This window comes from Taudactylus pleione, unplaced genomic scaffold, assembly GCF_031769625.1.
Source record: "Taudactylus pleione unplaced genomic scaffold, aTauple2 ptg000760l, whole genome shotgun sequence".
Taxonomy (NCBI): Eukaryota; Metazoa; Chordata; class Amphibia; order Anura; family Myobatrachidae; genus Taudactylus; species Taudactylus pleione.
Window position 1 is genome coordinate 241,873 of NW_028285162.1, and position 24,757 is coordinate 266,629.

At 42.8% G+C, this 24,757-nt stretch overlaps 1 protein-coding gene across 3 annotated transcripts in view; it reads left to right on the top strand.

Annotated features, from left to right (window-relative positions):
• The first annotated feature begins 292 nt into the window (after positions 1 to 292).
• The window catches only part of SNX9 (sorting nexin 9), a 225,173-nt gene continuing 200,708 nt past the window's right edge, over positions 293 to 24,757 (top strand). The window contains exon 1 of one of the 3 annotated variants that reach the window (XM_088457395.1): positions 293 to 431. In XM_088457395.1, coding sequence (XP_088313521.1) covers positions 420 to 431 — 12 coding nt within the window. In that variant the 5' untranslated portion in view covers positions 293 to 419. Of the gene's footprint in view, positions 432 to 611; positions 780 to 24,757 lie in introns of those variants that run through there. The other 2 variants (XM_088457396.1, XM_088457397.1) reach the window with 2 other exon arrangements.

A 24,757-nucleotide genomic window follows, 5' to 3' on the forward strand; every position in this document is an offset into this window, starting at 1 on the left:
AATAAGAGAATAAAGAGTATGGTATGTTTACTAAAGTGCAGGTTTTTATAAGTGGAGGTGTTGCCCATAGCAACCAATCAGATTCTAGCTATTATCTTCTAGTATGTGCTAGATAAATGTTAAGTAGAATCTGATTGTTTGCTATGGGCAACAACTTCACTACTTCCAAAAACCTACACTTTAGTAAAATATACCCCAAGAAGTTGTACATAAATAAGGAGTAAACTTCAGGCTTGTCAGCAATACCGCCGTGCTGTAGATAGAGGGAGCACACAGCACTCCAATGTAATACACAATCACCAGCACTAGTACATACAGACAGGCAGATAGAGAGGCTGGGACAGGAAGAGGTGGTGGTAGCCTCCCTGTGTGTATCTGTCTCCGGGGGTACGAGGCATCTGTCTATACTAGGGCACAGCATGGCGGCAAAGGTACGTGTGTCACATACTAGGAGGCAGTATCCCGGGGCTGTGTGCGATCTGTGTGAAGTACATACTGTACTGTGGAGGCACAGAGTGGCAGGAAGGGGAAGGAGCAGTCTGAAAGTGAGTGCAGAGACAGCCAGTTCTGCTTAATGAGGGAGAGAGACAGCAGATATACTTTCTACGAGACTGTAAATAAAACAAATGTGTTATTAGCGTGCAGGGTTTGGACGGAGAAACAAGCTGCTACTAGGGGGGCTGACTGAGGTTTTCAGTGAACGTTGGATCCATGCTGTAGAGGAAGTGACAGTCCAGAGAGACAGTCAGATGGGATCGGGTGAGAATGACTGTAAGCGGGCGAGATTGGGGGGACATTTTTTTAATTTAGGAACTGGAGTGAGTTCGTGAAACATTACTGGGGAAAACTTAAGGAAAGGTATATAAACTTATGGTGTAGCAGCAGCAGCAGGAACTATGGACAATAATAAGTACTGTACATGGCATATAAGCTAGCCAGTGGTGCTGACATTAGTCAGTAAGTGCTCTGACATATATTAAGTAATTAGAGGTGCTCCCCCTTCCCTTAATGCTGATTGCTGGTACATCGGTATACCACTGAGTGTATGCTGCTGCTGCTACAGCCAGGCCCAGTGACAGTGACATGAAACTGGCAAGTGGGTGGGACTAGGGTCAAAGATCAATGGAGTTTTTGGTCTGTGAAAAAAAGAGTCACTATTATCTCCCTTTACAGTTCTGTCATGACTTGCTCTGGTAATGGTATATTGCATGATACAGTATGTGAGCTGTGGCACTGTATACACAAAGTTGCTGGAAGGGATATGTTTTTAGCAATTAATGAGTAAATACTAATGTACTTTGTGAGACCACCTCATTTTTGCACAAGTCATTACTTTTGGTTGTGATAATGATCCGGTTAAGATTTTGCAACTGAAATAGCTTTTGGTTGAAATTAATGTACAGCCCAGGTAAATGTGCAATTTGAGAGAATTTAGAAATGCTGAAACAAATTATTATAAAGAATTGTCAGTGAGATAATGTATTTGCATTTACTAATGTTTGGGTTTTATTACTGACAAGACATTATGTTTGATTTTATATAGAGCACAGGTTCTCAAACTTGGTCCTGTGGACCCCAAACAGTGCATATTTTGCAGGTCTCCTCACAGAATCGCAAATAAAATAATTAGCTCCACCTGTGGATCTTTTAAAACTTATTAGTGAGTAATGACTACTCCTGTGCACCTGCTGGGTGACCAGGAAAATGTGAGCTGTTTCGGAACCACTGGTATAGAGTAAACTAAAGGCTAAACTAAAACTAGAGTAAACTAAATGAATACATCAGCAATTAATTGCAGCAATCGTGCAAATTTGCAATCGATTGAAATAGGGAAAGATTTTTATACACAATCGATTGCAGATTGCTGCAATCAATTGCTGATGTATGGGGGCCTTAAGCTTGGTTGTTGACTTGCATTTGCTGTCATTTCCCACAAGACTATTACTTTCTCTGAAAACTGAAGTTGGGACTGCTATTAATTATATTTTGTATTTGGTTGATTATGCAACATGGTTATGGCAATCACATTGATATAAACCACGATTCTGTTAGCGTTTAGTTGCTTTCTTTCTATTTTATATGTATCATAATTTATTACATTTCCAGGACAATGTATATAGTTAGGGGCCTATGTATCAAAACTTGATGAGAGATAAAATTGTGAGATATAAATCACCAACCAGTCAGGTTCTAACTTCCATTTTATAGGCTGTGTTTGAAAAATGACAGGTAGGAGGTGATTGCTTAATACTTTTTCTCTCACAATTTTATATCTAATCAAGCTGTGATACATAGGCCCCTAAAAGTGCAAAACCTGTGCTAAAGGTATAACCACTCAAGGTGCATACACACACAACGATTTTTTGAACGATTATTGTTAAACAAAATCGTTTAACGATAATTGTTTGAAAAAATCATTCAAACGATGAACGATTATCGTTCATGCACGTTCACGTCTGTTGTTTGTAGTTCAGTCAGACTTGTCAACTGAACGATTTTCAGTAAGGGAATATGCAAAAATCATTTGTAGTTCATAAAAATCGTTCATTACACTTTAAAAAATCTGATAGATAATCTGACAGATAATCGTTCATAAAAATCGTTCATAAAATCGTTGGTAACAAAATCGTTGCGTGTGTATGCAGCTTCAGTCATTTGTTTTCATTGTCTAACCCATTGGTGTACAAGTAACTAGATTTTATTTAACTTGAGTTAAAAATAATGATAACTATGAATTGCTAGCTGCTATATCATCATTACATTTTATTACTATACTCCTTTTAAATTGAATATATATTTCCACTGTGATACAATGAGTATCAATACAATACTGTGATACAATACTATCAGCCTCCACTATTTATAATATTCACTAGGGTTTCTGGAAACCACCTTAAGTTGTACATAGTATACCACCAGTAATAGTAATGCCCAGTAGCATGCCAGTAGTTGTACATAGTATACCACCAGTAATAGTAATGCCCAGTAGCATGCCAGTAGTTGTACATAGTATACCACCAGTAATAGTAATGCCCAGTAGCATGCCAGTAGTTGTACATAGTATACCACCAGTAATAGTAATGCCCAGTAGCATGCCAGTAGTTGTACATAGTATACCACCAGTAATAGTAATGCCCAGTAGCATGCCAGTAGTTGTACTGTTTCCCAGTAATTAGCCACTATGACAATGCCATAAATAACAGCTCTAGCGATTACTAAGCAAGGTGACCATGAATATGGCGGAAATAACAGTAGTACATTAATGGTAATGTGCAAGCAGGGGTAGTAGTAGTAATACTTTTACTGAACAGTAATATGCAGTATTATTTTCCAGATTGTTCCAGAAGTGGTTATTATAGTGTACAGTAATGTTTCTGTAGCAGTACTAATATTAGCAATGTACTAAAAGTAGTCAGAATAGGACCAAGTAGTGTTTGCATTCGTAGTACTGCCCTGTAATGTACAGTATATGCATTTTTAGTGCCCAATAATGTGCAAGCAATAAAAGTACTCATTGGGATATGCATATATCCTTACAAAGAACTAAAGTTCAAATAGGGTTGAGGTGACCAAAACATTTACAATAAGGGCAGACCAGATGTGCCAAATGCTTATTTTCTGCTGTCAGATTCTATGTTTCTATGTAGTTTTAGTGAGCTTTCAGGGCCGGATTGAGGGTGTGGGTAAGTGACTGTGGGAAGCAATAGCTTTCCTTTCAGCCTTCTGCTGAAGCTGTATACGCAGTCTGTGGGGGAAAGTGCCCCAGGACAGCTGCTTCAAGAGCCATGACTTTTCTCTACTTGCCTGGTTACAGTACCCAAGCCATACCAGCTGGTGACACACCTAATATTAGGGGTGTACAGTAAACTTCAGTTTGAATTTCTTGCTCTACTTTGTCAGTGCTGGGAGTAAACCATCTCATAATATAGTGTCCCTATTGGGGGTTGTCGGCCTTATTAGCTGAAAGAGTACAAAGATGTACGATCCCTTTAAAACAACACTTTACATTGTAAATACTAAGCAAACCGTATCTTTGTTGAACCAAGTAGTTTAAATGTATAAAAGAACAATCTTAATTATATTTTTATGTTTGTGTGCTTCTGATTTGTCTTGTGATGCAAGATAGTATGGGGATTGCTGCTGCACACTATATATAATACCTAAGGTATTTAATAGCATGTGAGTGAACCAAACCCCCTTACACACATCTGGTTTCAGAATGGGTTCAGTGGTGAATCTGATACCGGTGGTAGAGCAAATACACTTTGACTAATACCCCGCTACTGATGAGAGTGCAGAGCAAATGACAGATGATATTACAGTACATGTGGGAGAAACACTTCCATGGTCCTGTTTCCTGCTGTGTGTGCGATTACAGTGGCCAGCAGGTGAGCATGCCTGGCGAGTGGTACAGAACCTGAATGTAGAGAAGAGGTAAGGCTCTGTTGCCGTAATCATCCTGACTTCCCTGATGTCACATACATTGCAGGGATAGTCAGGGGCTGTGACACTGTAACGTAGCGTTTCGCATGCAGATACACCCGCAGTTGCACTCAGAACATGTGCAAATAAGACGCATTTGAAGGTAAAAGGACGCACATAAAGACGCTCGGCGTGTAAGTCCATACCAATGCTTTACATTTTGAGGCTACAATGCCAATATCTGACTGCTGCAACTTGAAGGCTATTACAGGTGTGCAAGGCCAAACTGGAAACTGATCCTGTCACTTATCACACAGGCCAAGGGGCACGATCAGCCATTGTCAGAGTGGTACTTGGGATTCTGCATTTAGTATTATTTCGTTTCTGCATTTTCTTAACCCCAATTACCATTGTAATTCTATTATTAACAGGAGCACATACACCTTAGAAACAGTGTATGGTCTTTACATATTACACATTTTGTTTCTTTCAGTATATACCGTATATACTCTAGTATAAGCCGAGTTTTTCAGCACAAAAAATGTGCCGAAAAAGTACCCCCTCGGCTTATACTCGAGTGAAGTGTAGCACTGACCGGACGGAGTTCGGTCAGCGCTACACACTGCCGCCAGAGCCGGCAGCTGCGTGTTTGCTGTAATCAACAGCCGCTGAGAGTCTGTCAGACTCTCAGCGGCTGCTGCCGCTCCCACTGCGGGAGCCATCTTCCGGCTCCCGCAGTGGGTGATGGGAGACACGTCGTCATGACGACGTCTCTCCCATGCAAAGCGGCCGGAGGAGCGGACAGCGGCGGGACCAGGAGCTGGAGTTTCAGGTAAGTGTTTATTTTTTTTTTATTCTTATCACGTCTCTCTCTACTAGGGGGGGGACTACAGGGGGCACTACCAGGGGGCGATTACTACAGGGGGCACTACCAGGGGGCGATACTACAGGGGGCATTATCAGGGGGCGAATACTACAGGGGGCACTAAAAGGGGGGATTACCACTGGGGGAACTACCAGGGGGGGATTACTACAGGGGGCACTACCAGTGGGGGATTACTACAGGGGGGGATTACTACAGGGGGCACTACCAGTGGGGGATTACTACAGGGGGCACTAAAAGGGGGGATTACCACTGGGGGAACTACCAGGGGAGGATTACTACAGGGGGCACTACCAGTGGGGGATTACTACAGGGGGCACTACCAGGAGGGATTACTACTGGGGGCACAACCAGGGGGAATTACTACTGGGGGCACTACCAGCTGCTGCCATTTCCCACACTAGGCTTATACTCGAGTCAATAAGTTTTCCCAGTTTTTTTGGGTAAAAGTAGGTACCCCGGCTTATATTCGGGTCGGCTTATAGTCGAGTATATACGGTAATCACAGTATGGTCGACTTTGAGAGAGATCCCATAGTGCTCATTAAGGCTCCCAAGCTAGAATAGAGAACAACTGACATAACTCTCTATATTATTGTCCATTTATCATTATTAATGTAGGAGGTAATCAATGCCTGTGACAATACGTCTTTTCATTGCTTTGTAATTTCTCCTTTAACCAGTTAACTGACGAATTCTTGTCGTGAAAACCGCACAGAAATTGTCGGTTTTTTTTTTAAATTAATTTAAAAAGTATTTTTTAAAATATTTTATTTTTAAAAAATATACCTAGGGGATGTTTTGCATCCCACCCCCCCAACTCCCTGTCCATAGGCCTCCATCAAAAATATCCCTCACAGCATCAAAAGATCCCCAGCAATAACAACACCCACCCACCCTAGGTATATTAGGTACCTGTGGCACAGCCCCCACCCTCACCCCCAGGGGAAATTGGTGCCAAATTTAGGCCCCCCTTCCTCCTCATATATCACAATATATATATATATGTGTGTGTGTGTGTGTGTGTGTGTTAAAATAAAATCTTTAGATAACCCCACCCATGCCAGCCAAAATATTTTTTACTGGCCTGCATAAGCCCCCCTCCATCCCCCCAGGGCCAATGACACCTCCCCCCTCCAGATCTAGCCCCGCCCCCTCACGTTTGCAGAGTGCAGTGGGCCAGGGGGGACCAATCAACAGTCCCCCCTGCTGCGGCTGATTTCTGCACACAGAGGTCCGCAGACTGATGCTCGGAAGTTCCCCTCCACACACTTTTTCTAACGGCGCATGTGTCCCAGAGCGCCGTTCACACAGCATTCTGGGAGGCGATACTTTCAGTGATGTCAGCGGTCACAGACTGCCGCATAACTTCATACATGTATATAAATTATATATATATATGTATATATATATATATACATACACACACACACACACACACACACACCTATATACATACTTATATGTGTATGTGTATATACAGTGAGGCAAAAAAGTATTTGGACAGCCACCGATTGTGCAAGTTGTTGTACTTTAAAAGATGAGAGGTGTCTGTAATTTCCATCATAGGTACACTTTAACTGTGAGAGACAGAATCAGAACAAAAAATTCCGGAAATCACATTGTATGATTATTAAACAATTTATTTTTATATTCTTGCGGAAAAAAAATATTTGGAAAATCAAAAAGTTTAACTCAGTACTTTGTAAAGTAACCTCGGTTGGCAATTACAGAGGTCAAACGTTTCCTGTAGTTCTTGACTGGGTTTGCACATACTGCAGCAGGTACTTTGGCCCACTCTTCAATGCAAATCTTCTATGGATGTGTCATATTTTGGGGCTGTCGCTGGGCAACACGGACTTTCAACTCCCTCCACAGATTTTCTATTGGGTTGAGGTCTGGAGACTGGCTAGGCCAAACCAGGACCTTGATTGGATTGCCCGGGCGGTGTGTTTGGGGTCATTGTCATGCTGGAAGACCCAGCCACGTTGCATCTTCAATGCTCTTACTGAGGGAAGAAGGTTTTTCCCCAAAATGTCACAATACATGTCCCCATTCATCCTCTCCGTAATACGGATCAGTCGTCCTGTCCCCTTTGCAGAAAAGCATCCCCATGATGTTTCCACCCCCATGCTTCATAGTGGGTACAGTGTTCTCCCTCCAAACATGGCATGTGGAGTTTATACCAAAAAGTTCTATTTTGGTCTCATCTGACCACATGACATTCTCCCAATCCTCCTCTGGATCATCCAGATGGTCATGGGCAAACTTTAAACGGGCCTGGACATGTGCTGGCTTAAGCAGGGGGACCTTTCGGGTGCTGCAGGATTTGAATCCATGACGACGTAGTGTGTTACTAATGGTAACCTTTGTGATTGTGGTCCCAGCTCTCTTGAGGTCATTGACCAGGTCCCCCCGTGTAGTTCTGGGCTGATCCCTCATCTTTCTCAAGATCATTGATACCTCACGAGGTGAGATCTTGCATGGAGCCCCTGGTCGAGGGAGATTGTCAGTGATCTTGTATTACTTAAATTTTTTAACAATTGCGCCAACAGTTGATCTTGCTTGCCTATTGTCGAGTAGCTCATCCCAGCCTTGTGCAGGTCTACAATTTTGTCCCTGGTGTCCTTAGACAGCTCTCTGGTCTTGTCTATGGTGGAGAGATTGCAGTCTGACTGTTTGAGGGTGTGGACAGGTGTCTTTTATTCAGTTAACCAGTTCAAACAGGTACCATTAATACAGGTAACGAGTGGAGGGTAGATGAGCTTCCTAAAGAAGAAGTAACAGGTCTGTGAAAGCCAGAATTCTTGTTGGTTGGTAGGTGTCCAAATATTTATTTTCCGCAAGAATATGCAAATAAATTGTTTAAAAATCATACAATGTGATCTGATTCTGTCTCTCACAGTTGAAGTGTACCTATGATGGAAATTATAGACCTCTCATCTTTTAAAGTGCAACAACTTGCACAATCGGTGACTGTCCAAATACTTTTTTGCATATATGTGTGTGTGTGTGTGTGTGTGTATATATACACACACACACACACACACAGTCAGGTCCATAAATGTTGGGACATTGACAGAATTTTGATATTTTGGCCTCTATTCACCACCACAATGGCTTTGAAATGAAACAAACAAGATGTGATTTAACTGCAGACTTCCAGATTTAATTTGGGGGTAATTACATCCAAATCAGGTGAACGGTGTAGGAATTACAACAGTTTCTATATGTGCCTCCCACTTTTTACTTCGCAGCTCATGGAGGTGGCAAGGTAAAGTCTGCGGAAAAAACACCAAATCGGCCCCACACGGGGAAAAAAAACTATTGATTGTGCAGTTTTTGTGGAATGAGTGTGTTTCTGCACGTAAGTCCTTACTGAATTGTATAGCCTTTCCGCGCGCCACAGGGATTTTGGCCGGCAATTAGTCGCAGGCTAAACCCCGCGGCAAATTAAATTCTCCCCATAGACCTTCTTTCCTCTGAGCTACTGTTTGTGCAGAACCCATATTCTGCCTGCCTAAATTTCATGCATCCATTATGTAATTTACTTAACCTGGGCCTGTAGATTATGAACCGACCACGTGGGTCTGAGCTCTCCCCCATCACCCTTTTTCTGCCTTTTCTCTACACATGTCTACACTGCTTTACACAAGATTGTAATACAGTGTGCATGCCTGAGACTTGGCTGTAGGGAGGCATGGTTCACAGGAGGTATTTGGAAAAAAAATTATGATTATCCGCACTTTTTCTCTTAACGGTTTATTACCACATAAAGGGGAAATGTATCAAGCCTTCTAAAGAGTGGAGAAGTGGACCAGTGGATAAGGGGCATAGCAACCAATCAGCTTCTAGCTAGCATCTATAAAGTATAGTCTATAAAATGATGGGTAGAAGCTGATTGGTTGCTATGGACACCTTCTCTACTTGTCCACTTTTCCACTCTTAAGAAGGCTTGATACATCATCCCCAAAAGGGGTAAACATTCATTGTGGCATGTGTACTAGACAGATAAGTGCATTGCTTATTGGATGCTGTCATTCATTGCAAATGTTGCACCTAAATGCAATGTAATACCCATTTTCCACCAAAAACCTGGGTCTGACCTGGGTTTTTGGACATGGTTCCAACCCAGGTCAGACCCTGTTTACACTGCACCTTCAATCAGGGTTATTCCCAGGTCAGCCCCGTTCACACTGATCCTGGGTCTGCCCTGCTAAATTTGTGAGGTCATAAAAAGTGGGAGGTGACTGCTCCACAGCCACCGATTAGCTCATTTTGGGCATGACCCAGGTTGGATAACCCGGATCGCGCCATTTACACTGCACTATTACCCAGGTCCATCCCGGGTCCAATCCTGGTAGCTACCTGGGTTGAATTCCCAGGTCACTTGACCCAGGTTATTTTTCAGGGTACCTTTTCACTGAGCAGCTACCCGGGAAGACCCAGCGGAATCGGCATGGCCGGCGGTTCGATTCCCAGCAGTGCCTGGCCGATCAAAGCAGAGTTCCCGGCAGCGGAAGCCCGACTGTGCTGGAAATCCCGATCGTCGCTAGGTAAGTATTGACTAACCTAACCCCTTACCCTCCTTAGGGTTGCCTAACCCTAATCCCCCTTTCCCCGCTGCCTAAACCTAAGTCCCCCGGGGGGTGCCTAACCCTAACCCTCCCTCCTCCTAACCTAAGCCTAACCCTCCCGGGGGGGGGGTGCCTAACCTTAAGTACCCCCCCGGGTGCCCTAAACGTACCCCCCCCCCCCGCGACGCCCGGCATCCATTCCATCTGGATGCCGGGCGCCGGTCTCCCGGCGTCGGGGAAATGTCAGGCGTCTACACCTAGACGCCCGGCATTTCACCCTCGCCGGGATATGACAGTTGGGAAGCCAGCTGCCGGTATTAAGGCAGCCGGCTTCCCGATTGTATACCGACCCAGCAATAACCTGGGTTATTGCAGCAGTGGAAAATGGGTATGAGTGAGCCATAGGGCCAGTTTGAATTATCAGCGAGCTGACGCCATAACAGCTTCTGACAGGTTTGTGAGACGTCTTTGATTTCTGCTCGTATCTCCACAGGTTGCGAGCTGAAAACAGCAGCCTACTGTAATTGCATTAATGTCAGTGGCATCTAGCGTCTAATTGAATCTGACCCTTAGTGACTGACATTTAAGAACCAGGTCAGCTAAAATGCACTATTTTCCAAGTTAAGTTTTTCTCTGCAGATTCATATCTTTATGATAAGCGCTGGTCTGTTGTTTGCCCTGTGGACATGCTAGTAGTGAAAATTATTTTGCGAAAAACAAACATGGATAATAATCAGGTTACAATAGCTTAAAATGCCATCTATGTGCATTAACTGCAATCACGAGTTTGAAACCTTGCTTTACTCTTGTATTGTCAGCTGGATTCATTTGAGGTCACGGGTTGCAGTCTTTTACAATGCAAGAACAGAAAAGGGTTTGAAGGATACAAAAATGAAAATCAGTTATTGTAATGTTTAAGCCAAATGATTTGCATTTTAATGTATTTACTAATTTATATTCTGTCTTTCGGCATCCTAATTAACATGCTTATATTATTTAGATCCAAGTTTCTTGTTAGAGCTGTCAGTCATGCTCTGTTCATACAGTACCTCCTCCCTCTCTATCTAAGTAAACACCAATCTCAAGCATGTGTTCTTCTTCTTGATACTTTAGTTATCTTCTGAATAAAGCTAGGTACACACTTGTACAGAACGATCGGTAGTGCCTACACACTTCCAGGTTTGTCCGGCATTGTACCATCGCATCTGATAAATATTAGGATGCCCATAAAACCAGATTTACAGATGTGATCTGTTTTCTTCTGATAAAACATGCTCATAGGTGCGTACACACTCTTAAGATATCTTACTGGTCGGGAATCGAAAGATCTGTTAGCTATTGTATAGATCAGGGCTTGACAAATTTTTCTAAAATCTAGGAGCCAGACCACCGTCACCCCAAAAAAAATTACAGGAGTGAGTGAGGAGCACAGCGCTGTGTGTTATGCACCTGTTATACACACTATACTAGTCCACAAAATGGTCACAGTTGAATGGATACAGTAAAATGGAGGCCCCCTCACTGCTCTGCACAGCTCCCCTGCTCCACCTCCACCCTCCAGTAATAATGGCCCACATTTCACATAAAATAATGGTGCCAGAAAGTACAACAAAAACCCCCACTCCTCGTGGTCACACCACTATCCATCTGAAGCCGCTCCGCAATCCCTGGCCACGCATAGACCCTACTACCGGAGAGCTCTATGCAGCCGGAGATAGGAGACAGTAGACAGCCGGGACGTACAGGAGGATCACCGTATACTGGGACAGACAGCAGGGATCAGTGCAGGCCAGTGCAGGCCAGGACGGACAGAGGCACATCAGTCACCACAGGCAACACGCAGCACATGCACTCCTGTGCATGATATGAACACCGCAATACTATAGGCACGAATCTCCGCCGGAGCTGATGACGATCTGCTTCCTCCCTCACTGCAAAATCTAGTAGCCAGGCAGCAAAATCTGGTAGCCATGGCGACCTGGCCCCTGGGATTTGTCGAGCCCTGGTATAGATGTGTACTTAGCTTAATGGTGCATACACACGGTCAGATTTTTCTTCATATCTGAACGATAACGATTTAAAAAATCGTTCAATCGATCATATCTGAAGGAAAATCTGACATATCTGATCGCGCGTTCCCGTTTGTCAGATAACGATATCTGACATCTGATGTGTTTGCAGTCAGTTTTGGACGATTTCCATTCATTTTAATGCAGTCAAAATTGTTCAATCATTTGAACGATTTGCAAACGATTGATCGTTCAGCCGTTCATCTGACAAATCTGACCTTGTATATGCACCTTAAGGAAAGAACTTACTGGTGGTTGGTGAAGGGACATCTTTGACGTAGGCGAGAGAAAAGTGTGTGAGCAATGCATGTTTCTTCTACAGTAAATGATCAGGCAACGATGAATCATTTAGTGGCTCACCTGGGTATTTTAGTGCTATAAGCATGCCCCTAAATTCCCCAATCCCCTTGCCCTTCTTCTTCTCTTCTTTGTCTTCTTTCCTTTGGTGGGTCCTGTCAGTTCCACAATGTCATATGGGCTTCAAAGAAGAGGATGCTGGTAGCAAGAACCTGGGCGCTTCATGAGGTCAACAGTGGCATCCTCAGAGCTCTGGGTGTCTCTCCAGACATCATACAAGTGGGCCACATGTACTGCCAAGGCAGCAGCCACCCCCTTGACCTTATGTGCTGGGTGGTGGCATTGGACACACGGCCCTCTAGATATGCCTCTATGTTTTGCAGTCCATAAGTTAAAATTTTATTTGTCTTCATCATTCAACCCCTTTAACAACTACATTGGAACAGCTAGTATTATCTGTCGTACTGCTAACTGCATTCACCCAAATGTCAGTTTCAGATCCAAACCATCCAAACCATTTATCCACAAATAAAAAATTAAAGTTTTAAACTGGACAAGTTGCTGATATGATGTTCACTTCATAGTTGCACACTTTGTACCTGTAATCAGAGTCAGACGGGTATAGTAGGTATTACCCGGCAGCGGCAGCCCAGCAAGGGTGAAGATCCCGATCATCCCTAAGGTAAGTATTGCTAACCTAATTCTACCCCCTAACCCTAACCCTCCCTTAGGGGTGTCTATCCCTAACCCCCCCCACCAAGTTCCTAACCCTAACCCCCCCTTCCCCTAGCCTAAACCTAACCTTCCCGGGGGGTGCCTTACCCTAAGTCCCCCCCTGCCCGGCTTACCTTCGTTCGGTATGCCGGGCGTTGGTCTTCTGGCGTATGGTTAATGACAGGCGTCGAGTTTACGATGCCTGTCATTAGTGCCACGCCGGGATTAGAGAGTCTGGAAGCCGGCATCTGCATTTAGACCGACGGCTTCCAGACGGGAAGCTGCGAAGTGGGATCTGCGTAAAAAAATAAAATTTTCCTGGAATAAATTGTAGGACCCCCCCTAAAGTTGTAAAAACATGGGGGATCACTATGGGTACCCCCGTTTTAGCCTGCAAATGAAAGTCGGGGATTTAAATATCCGCAGCAGGTGTTTTTTCCTGACATTGAAGAAGTGTTGCAGAAGAGCACTTAGCGTTTTTTTTTTGTTTTTTTAAGTGGTCCCATCAAATTTGGGGTACATGAAAATGGGTACTAGCATATTTTTATGTCCCTAAAGTAAGTTTTAAAAAATTCTGCAACTACAGTATGCACCTGCCGCTAATAGCCTATTCTAGAAAACACCTGCCGCATACTTGCAGAATAGCCCTGAACCTATTTCCTTATTTTTAAACACTTTCCTCCCAATTTTTTTTTTTTAACCCCAATTTTGAAATAAATTTTTTGGGGTGTCCCTATTTTTTTTTAAAACTTTTTTTGACACAGTTATTTTTAAAATGTCATTCCCAGGGGTGCAGGCTATTTTTTTTTTAAGCCTGCACCCCTAAACCCCAGTTCTGCACTTTTTTTCGCCACCTATTCAGTGGTGAAAAGTTATCCCCGTTTTTTTTCAAAGACTTTTCGAACCCGCGAAAAGTCTTTGAAATTGAATACGGTGTAAATCCAAAACCTGCGAAAATGACGTCATCTGTGCGAAAACATCGCAAAAACTGAGTTTTCGCTCCATATTAAATACCCCTGAAAGTATTAAAAAGTAAAAGATAGATTTAGGATTGTTTAGTTTGTCCCATTACTTTTGGCCCCTTAAAAAGAAATATAGAAATCATTGTAATTCCCACAGCATTCACCTGATTTGGATGTAATTACCCTCAAATTAAATCTGAAAGTCTGCAGTTAAAGCACATCTTGTTTGTTTCATATCAAAGCCATTGTGGTGGTGAATAGAGGCCAAAATATGAAAATTCTGTCAATGTCCCAATATTTATGGACCTGACTGTATGTGTGTGTATATATATATATATATATATATATATATAAAACTATATGTGTGTGTGTGTATATATATATATATATATATATATATATATTATGCTAACATTTTATTCTTATCAGGCATTTGCTACCTTTGAAACTAAATGCAACTTTCCCACTATATTTATGCATTATTTTGTGGGTTTTCTTTTATTGGTTATTGCAACACTAATTACGGCAGGTAGTTGGTTTATATTTATTTTAAGTGGGCCTGTTCTATAATGCATTGCACTAGCACAAACCCACTAATATTCCCATTCTCATTTGGACTCAGTGACGTGGCACATTTTAAAGTTTTAACCAATTCCATCTCAATGAAGTAGAAAATGTAACATTAATATTTTAACCAATGCCATATGTCTTATCCTTTGCACAATACACCCAAATCAACTGCATGTGTGTCCAAAACATGTAAAAAGAGATACATTTTCTAGGTGTAGGAAAAACCCCTATATATGGATTACCATTAATCCTGTTTTTACGCGCAATGCCTTACTGTTTGCATCACTGTTATTGATTCTCCTTGTAAGCATAGACACAGCTGAGATGTAAACACGCCGCTGTTGACCCATTTTGTCTAGCTGTCTTTGTATAAACACCAGGCAATGAATGCCACGGTCAGTTTTCCACCTTGTGTTGTGCAATGAGTAGTGAAATTGATGTTCCACTCCTTTTATAATTTTGCTATTTACCATTCCGTATAATTTACACCATAAACTCTGAGTAATAATAACTTCTGTCTTTCTAATGTGTAGCAACCTGCATCAAAATGTTTTGTGAGGCTTATTCCCATCCGTTTCCTTTTAGAGCAGTAGCAAAAGCAGTCAAAGAAATATTTTAACTTTTTCTGACAGATTTGTTTTTTTTATTACTTCTCTGTATGTTTTCAAGTTACTAAGCAAAAAAACATCTGACTTTCAAGTAATTCAATCAGAAAGTATAACTTTCCCATTTAATTGGATTGTGTAATCAGCAAATAGTAATTCTTGTACTTTTCAATTAAACTGAATCATGGATTGTTTATAAAAAAAAAAAAAACCTAGCAAACAAACACGTATACTGGTAATGTTGCCCACACACAGGCCAATTCTTGGTCCGTGTAACAAGATAGGAGCCTAATCATGGTACACACTGATAGATATATGGCCCGTTCCACTGAATGGGCAATATATCTAGAGTGCATCGCTAGGTGTGCACAGCAGATATGTCTGTGAACGACGTTGTTCACCAACATATACGATCTGATGTGTAGCTCAGCAGATGGCCTATATATCTGAAAAATATACATCTGCTGGTGTGTACGGGCGACCTGCCGATCACCTGTACACAGGCTGCGGGACCCAGCGGTGATTGACAGCTCAGCTGGGCGGGGGATTTAAATGCCCATCCATTTGAGCTGTCAAGCCCGGCGCATCGGGCAGACGGATTGGTAAGTGTGTATACACAACCTGGTGTCTACTCAGCTTAATGTGGTCAGACACATACTGTAGGTGGTCAAATTGGACAATATTGGGCTGTTTGTGGCAGATTCAAAGCAGTCATATAACTCTTTTCCGGCTTCCCTCAGGCCTGTTAGCACGTTTGGAAGATAGCCACTCAGTGTTGATTGGATTATTATTAGGCTTGTTTTGGGACCACGCCCATTGTGATATTGAAGACAGGGCCATAACTAGCATCCTCATGACACTCCGGGCAGTGCTCTACTTTCTAAAGCCAGTGGCCCCTTCCCTCAGTGTGATGTCATGGAATAAGGGGGTGGATCAGCACAGGGTAGCATAGAGCCTGCTCCGGCCTTGATCAAAGATATGGCCAGTTTTAATAACAGATTTTTTTTTTTAAAGTTGAGCCAGCAATCACATGAAATAAAGAGATTTATTTTTTTTCAACTTGCTTCCGTGTGGCAATGATAGGCATGGTAATTACTGTTTTTTTTCTTGCTTTGTTTCTTTAAGTTGCTAGTAATGAGTATAGTTCTGTATTTTGTCATGTGTACCTGCCAACCACAGTCACACAGCACATTATTTGTTGAGCAGAGAGGCTTTGGAAAGCTCTGTTTGTACTATAAAATTTTCTTTCTCTTGCCCTCTCTGTAATAGCAGGCCTATAGTCTGTGAGTCTGATGGGCTGCCATTTGTGTATTCTGTCCAGAGAGGTTTTAAAAAGGATACAATGAAAATAAAAACTATGTCTAAGTCTAGCTATAGCAAACAAAAAAATCCTATATTAAATTTCCGGTGACATGCAATCAGACATGCACTGTAAAGGTGCGTATCTACTAGCAGATAGTGGAACGACCTGTGCAGTCATTCCTCTTCACCTGCAATGCCTACACTGAACGATATGTCATTCAGTGTAGGCACCCTCCCCCATCCCTGATCATGGTCAATCTGTCGTTATCGGCAGATTGACCAGCATGTTCAGGAGATGATTGATGTCGAAAACAACTAGCGGGATGTTTTCGACATTTTAATGCCTGATTCATGCACGATTGATGAGTGATTGAACGATAACGATATCGTTCAATGGCTCATTTTAATCGGCAACTGGATACGTGGCTTAAGTTAGAGGTAGATGGGAAGTTAATTAAAACATTTTCTTTACAAGTGTATTCATGAAATAACATGTAAAGCAAGCTACAATATGTGATGCAGCCAAGCATAAAACATTAGTTTAACCATTGTTATGGGTTGCTTGATAAGAAACTTATTGATGGCTGTGTGTTGACAAAAGGGTATATTTTTAAACATCTTTTTTTTTTCTCCTGATGTTGATTCATGCAAAAAATGTATATAAGGTGCCAAAAGGCAAATGATAGATGAGATGTCGAAAATGATAAATAACTAAAAAATAATGGATTGAGGTCATCAATTACTTTAAAAGTCCTGTCAAGTCTTGGAGCTAAAGTATATATTTATTTGCTGTGTTCTATAGTGAAGGAGACAGGGTACTTAATTAAACAGCATTGTACTTGTTAAAGTTGTTCTACAAGTGGAAGAGTACCAGTAACTTCTCGTCATACCTTTTTCTTGCTACATACAGTTCCACCCTCTGGACCATAATTAATAATTAATAGGTAAATAAACTGCTTAGCAATTTGAGTAGGTATGGTTTGACCTTATGTTCAGTTACTAATTTCTTGTTGTTTCATTTGATATTAGAATGTGTTCAGTGAAGATATTACATGTGTTGCTGTGATTGTTGTTCCTCAGTGTCTGTGTATTGTAACTACTGTACACATATGGAATTCATAAGTGCTGGCATCCGAAGAAACTTCTGTTAATAATGGGAAACAACAGCCTTTTGCAGTTCACTTAATGGAAGCAACAGGAATAAAGCTTCCTCTGTTTCATAGCATATTGCATTTAAAACTGTTCCTTGTGTAGGAGATAAAAATGCACTTCTACAACAGAAGCAAATTGTATGAAACAAACATGAGAGTTTGATGCTAACAATATTCACAAATACTTATATAATAGTGTGATTTCAAACAGTAGGGAGCCATTCCGCACAAACAAAAGTACCCCGACCACAAGTGCAAAATCTGAGTTGGCCCCCCATCCTACCATTCCTAATAACACCCACCAACATATTATACTGGGATGGGTATGGGATGCCATCATCCCCGCGGTAGGGATATTGACCGCATCCCTATTATACACAGGTTACTGGCAACTCCTGCCTGCCAGGGTTTAGCAACCCTGAGTTTGTCTGCTTGCAAATGACCATTGCTACACCTGCCTCTTATATTATAATGCAGAATAACACAGTATATTAGCTTGTAATGTGTTGTATACAAGTTGTTCAAGCATTTAAAAGGGTTATCCACTCCCAACAGGACCACAGAAGTAACCTGTAGCCTCTTGTCCTTGCTGTTTATGTGAAGTCAGCTGCTGCAGCGTAGAAGGGCTGAATCCATCCAGTCCAATTTAATATAGTAGAATAGAGGACTTCTGTTGTACTCTGTTGACTTCTGTGCATGAGCTGTAGGGTTCGCCTTCATATAAATGCCACAGTCTCACTAGTAGCTGTAAATTAATAACACATACATGGATTGTCATGAGCTAGCACTTACAGCTAGCACGGATACAGGTGCAAATTCCATGCATGTGAGAGAACAAACAGAAGATTCTGCTTAAGACATGACATCAGGGTTATACGTATGGTTAGTGGAGCTTAAAGGGTGAGAGTATCGAAAGATATTAGGGGCAAATAGGACATGAGTTTGGACACGTGTTTCTAGCAAGAATGAAGAGGTGAGTTTTCGGGGAACATTTGAAAGATTGTAGGTTGGGGTAGAGTCTAGTAGGTCGAGGCGAGGATTTCCATAACTGGGGAGTAGAAGGAGGTCAGAGCCGAAGCTGAGTGGTCAAACTGGGGTGTATATTGTGATGATGTCAGGGAAGAATGGAGGGGTTGTCTTAGAAAGGCCCTTATAGCTGAGGATGAGAAACCAGTGAGGAGATTTAGAGCGTGGCCAGAGGATGAGGTTCAGTGGGAGAAGAAGATTAGTCAACATTTAGGATGGATTGGTGAGGGGAATTCCAGTGATAAGGAATCAGTAGTAGGTTACAGTAGTCAGCATGGAAAATAGCGAGTAAGTGAAACAGGATTTTAGTTGCAATCTAACACCCCTTTTGCACCTGTCTAAAAATCCCGGGTTGATGCACATGAACCCGGAATTTTTGTCGGCGTCAATGGATCCAGCCTGGTCCAGGGACCCGGGGATCCAACTCGGGTACTTTGCAGGGTTGGCCACGGGTCGCTCCTGTGCCATCCTGCAGTGTAAACGGCGCGATCCAGGTCATGATGACCCAGATCGTGCTGCATGCCGCCCGATTGGCCTGCTTCATTGGCGCTTGGAGATGACATCATCTCCAAGCGTCCATTGCAACACCAGAAGAGCCGGGTCACTGCAGACCCGGCTTCGGTGTGAACGACGCCGACTCGGGAAAATCCTGGGTTGGAGCCGCAGTTTGAAAGGGGTAAGTTTGAAAGGGGTAACCATGTTCCAACCCCTGGGTGTTAAGACTGCAAGAGGGACTGCATGTGAGAGGTGAAGCTGATGGCATAGTCAAAGATGACACCAATGCAGCGTGTGTGGGGAACAAGGGGTCAAAATGAGAGATGGGGAAGATTAGTGTCATTAGCATGTGGAAAGATGATGGTCTCAGATATGAACATGTTAACTCTAAGGAAGCGTTTTGTCATCCAGGTGAGAAGGCAGATAGCCAATTGGACAACCAGGATAGGAAAGATGGTTAGAGGTGTGGGGTACGGAGATGTCTTTGCATTCTTAAAATAAGAAAGACACGAAGAGCCAAATGTAGTAGGATGCAGAAATCTGAAATTGATGAGATTTCAATTACCTAGCAGTAAAATTTAAAATCCAGATTGGTTTGCTGTCCTAACTTTGTCGCTTTAAATGTGGCTGCTAACTCGCCAGAATCTCGGCAGTTTCAGAATCCAGCACCCTATTACATTTGCCACTAAAGCTTATTTAAGGCTATTAGTACATTGTTACAAATTGTATCAAATCAACTTCAACCTCAACACATCTATTGCCAATAAAATGACTGATTATTATTTGAACGAGCCCTAAATGCAATTAATACTAAAATGCAAGCCTGACAAATACAGCCCACCAGCATCTGTTCATATACCATTCCAAAATAAGTGTTCATCCTAATGATGGGAGGATTGCAGTTGAGTCTTCTACTAACAACACAGTGCAATAATACATAGTGTGCAGTGGTTGCAGACTATACCTAGAATATCAAAAGCTGCTGAGAACTAAAGAGCCCAATCTCAACAAACGTTTGGGTGTCCATTCCCACCCATAAGCACTCATGCACAGTGGGGGTCATTCAGACCCGCTCGCGAGCAAAGGATGCTCGCAAGGGGGTCGATGTTGCCCCACTGTGCATGCGCACGTTGGAGGGAGCTCCGTCGCGCGCATGCGCGAGACCCGGCGAGCGACGAGGAATACGTCGCTCGGGGTCTCGCACCAAAGGGGGCGTGCTGTCGATGGTTAGTGACAGCTTGCCCCCTTTGGTGGGCGTGCCAGGAGCGTGGCTGCCAGATGAAGGCGTTCCCATGAGAACGCCTACCGTCTGAAGCCGGCCCCACTGACCTCAGTAATGACGTTAGTGGGAGTGATTTTGGCTCTGACAGAGCCAAAATCACTCCTGGGCTTGCGGCAGCGAGACCCTACCGCAGGGTCTCGTCGCAAACCCGATGGTCGCGATGGTCTTGACCATCGCGACCATCTTTTTGGCCGTTCGCATATGCTGTGGGTGGTCAACTGGATTTCTTGACAAAGTGGAATGATTAAGGGGGAGATTTATAAAAGCTTGGAGGGATATAAAGTGGAGAGAGATAAAGTACCCACCAATCAGCTCCTGTCATTTTTGAAACCCAATCTGTAAAATGACAGATTATTGGTTGGTACTTTATCTCTCTCCACTTTATCTCTCTGCAAGCTGCAAATATCCCCCAAAATAATTAAAAATCATAATAGTAATAAGGTTATTTTATTGTTGACCAAATAGGTCATCGGCATTGTGTGTACTGAAATGTCACACTCCTTTCTACCGTATGCAACTGTAACCTGTTTATTACATTTGAATCTTCTACAGTTTCTCCAGTGGTATCCAAGAAGGATCACAAGCAGGAAACCATAGTCTACTGAGTAAATACTATCTATTTGTCACTTTCCTGTTCTTTTTCAAAATAAGAAGCTGACTGATTCAACTTGAAAAAGGTGAATCAGTCTTTGCTTTTTGTTTTAATGCAGCGATTAGGCAATGATCTTTTTACTATGCACCAAGAACAATTTTTACTTTGTAATGGTGTTTGTGGGGAGTAGGACAAAATAAAATATTCAAGAAAAGATTAACACTAGTGGGTAAATTTACTAAGAATCGAGATAGGTTGAGATGACTATCTCGGGTGATTTATTGATTTTTTTCCCTGCTTGCAAATTTACTAAAGGCAAAGTCGGGTGAGTTAAGGGAGATTTCTCTCATCTCACTCGTAAAACTCGGGTGAGATAGCAATCTTGAATCTTATCGCCATCGGGCCAAATCGGAAGTACTTTTCATCTCTCAAATTTACCAAAAATCGGGATGACGAGCTCGGGTGAGAAAGGAGCAAACTCTCTGTCAAAATCACTTTTCAAACTCTCTCAACCCCCTGAGCTGCGAGATGGTCAGAAACATGCACAAATCATTGTGATTTGAGTATGTTTCTTTCTGTAACTTGTAAAAATAGGGATAATTTGTAAAAAAAAAATGACGTGAGGTTCCCCCACAAAACACTAACCAGCCCTGGGCTTGCCGGCCTGTCCAGGTTCTTAACATTACAGGGAAAAAAATGTGTAGGGATCCCCTGTAATGTAAGAACCAGCACAAGGCACCAGGGATAAAAGCTGGTTTTAAATATACGGAGAAAAAAAATGACGTGAGTTCTACCGTATATTTAAAACCAGCCCTGGACCCTTTCTAACGGGGGGCTGATGCCACAGCCAGGGGTGCCCTCTCACCGGGCTCCCCAGCCACAGCACAGTGTCCCGCGGGTGGGGAAAAATGCGATGTAGTGATCACCGCAGGTGAATAGACGCCGGGCACATGTGCCCAGCATCTATTCACAGAGAAGGGAGGTTTGGAGGCAGCTCGGCATGTCCGTAAGTCCCGGGCACGCCTCCAAGAGTGATGAAAAGGGGGCGCATCTTAAAGACACACCCCTTTTATCGTGATCATGCCTCATTTTCGGGCGCACGCCGGAGTGCCCTTTCTCTTGGTCCGGCGCTGGACCTAGAGTGAACACTATATTATAAACCGTTAATTAACAATTTAGCAGCATCGGAGGCCAAGTAAATTTAAATTAGGGAAATTCAGTTGTTTTTTAGACTGCCTACAAGTAATGGGCACTTGATGGAGCAATTTAATTGCCATTACTAATCACACTTGTCGCGCCCAAATGTACCAGGTTTAGCCGTCTAAAGTCCTGGTTAGAGCGCCCAAACAGCCCTTTGGGCACCCAAAAGCTGGGTGTTCAAACTGCCGTTGGGCTCTAATGAGGTCCTTGAACTGGTTTAGCAGCTTTACACATCAAAAACCACATGCTTTTGGGCGCAACATGCGCAAAAATGCATGGGTGCCCAAAACAATTGAATAACACCCACCGACCTCCTGTCTCTTTAGACTTGCGATCAAGCATGATAAAACAATTAAATTCCCCCCTAAATGTACCTGCTTGTTTTCATACCACTCTCTGGTATATTCTCTAAAGGTGGTTTCACATTAGACGATATGTTGCCCGATCCGGCAAGGGATAAGTATGAAATACCGCCGGACCTATATCAAATCCTGACGCTGGAAGACCGGCACCAGTGGAGCTCCCGACAACTGGAAATGTAAGTACTAACTAACCTAAGCACCCCTCCCCAACCCTCCTTTAGGGGTGCCTAACCCTAACTTCCATCCCTAGTGCCTTACCCTAACCCCCCCTTCCCCGCAGCCTAAACCGTAGAGCCGGAAGCTCTCCCACTGACATCACTGGTGATGTCAGTGGGGCCGCCCACAAACGGCAGGCGTTCATTTGGAAACGCCTCCGTTTGGGAACCCACCCCCCCGCCACGCCTACAAAACGGGTCGAGCTGTCGATTAACATCGACAGCCGCCCCTTTTGTAGTGAGCCACGGAGCGAGAGAATTTCTAGCGTGCGCACAGCCAAACATCTACACGCTTGCGAGCGCTCAGGCGCTTGCGAGTGGGTCTGAATGAGACCCACTGTGCACAACATTGTTCATGAGCAACTGGGGCACAAGAAAAAGTTTTCAACCTGGGTACTGAAGCAACTTACAGAAGTTCACAAAACCGATTGGATGGGATTGTCTCTCCTGCACTTTATGCAGTACCATGAGGAGGGAGTGCAGTTCCTGCAGTGTTACAGGCGATCAAACGTGGGTGCATTTTGTGACACCAGAAACAAAGCAAGCATCCATGACGTGGAAACACGCATCATCTCCACCTTAAAAAACATTCAAAACCACTCCATCAGCAAAGAAGGTCATGGCAACCATGTTTTGGGACCACAAAGGAGTGCTTCTTGATGATTTCATCACCAAGGGTGAATGCTGTCCACTATTGTGACACACTTAGCTGGTTGCGAAGGACAATTCATAAAAATTACCTAGGTCGCTGCAAACACTCGGCGAATTGCGATAATGCCAGGCTACGTTTAGCCAACCGTATGCGTGAACTGCTACAGCGCTACCCTTGGGAGATACAGGACCATCCTCCTTTCAGCTCTGTCCCAGCACAGATTGATTTCCGTCTTTTTGAACGATTGAAGAAGCACCTGTCTGAAAGGCGATTTGCATCTGACGGTGAAGTTCAGCAAGCTGTTATGACCTGGCTTCAGGCGCTTGACAATGATTTCTTCTATGTCTGGATAGATGCCTTGGTGTACAATTGGAATAGATGTTTAGACAAGTATGGGGACTATGTGGAAAAATTATCTATACCAAGGCCATAGTATTGATTATATGTATATGCACAAGTTGAATAAATTTACGCAGTGAGACTTTTGGTACCTTATTTATTGAACCACCCTCAAAAGTTAAGCGCACCATTTCCTCATGTCCATTAATGGTAGTATTAGCTCTCTAAAACTGCACTCTGCCTGCTTTATTTTTATTTTTTGCTTTACATAAAGGTAGTGGATTTACCATGTCAAGTCCATATAAAGAAAGTGAAATGCATTGAAATAGAATTTACATTAAATGTTAATGATTACATATTTTTGTGTGTAGATTTAGCAGAACATGCTGCAGACCTTACTTGGGACCTTACTCAATATTCTACAATGTGCCACCGCAATGTTCTGTAGAATATATCATAGTAACAACACTAATTTTCCTGCAATGCTACAGGCCGCAAAGTGCCCTCTCCTGGCCGTTCTTGAGGCATTTATTGGCCATTACTCAGTCAGAAACAAATCCTGCTAAAATTTCAAATGTGAACCTGGACTAACAATGTTGATGGTGCAAATGCAGAACTTATTTTTTCTTTTTTTTGCTATCGAAGAAAACTGGCCTGCTGTTGCATGTAACGCATAAATCCCTGGGATACATATTTTTACATTATTATATTACCATTTAAGTTCAGGTAGGATGCGTAAGCCTCCACATTCTGTCAGCTTATTTTAAATTGTCCACAACACTCTCCTTACCCCCATCTATAGTAGCAACCTAGTTTTACCCAGGCACAAAATTGAAACATCTAGCTGAATTTTTGAGGCACTAAATCTGTAAACTTTAATTTCAAAATCCCTTATGGTCTGTTCATGTGTTTCTCAGTGAGCAGCCCTGAGCACACTGCAGCAGTAGAGCATGGGTTTGGCTGTACATCAGTAGGAGTAGGCATTTCTGGTAATTTTCCTGCACTTAGGATACACCCATGTCAAATTTTAGTTTTAAATCACT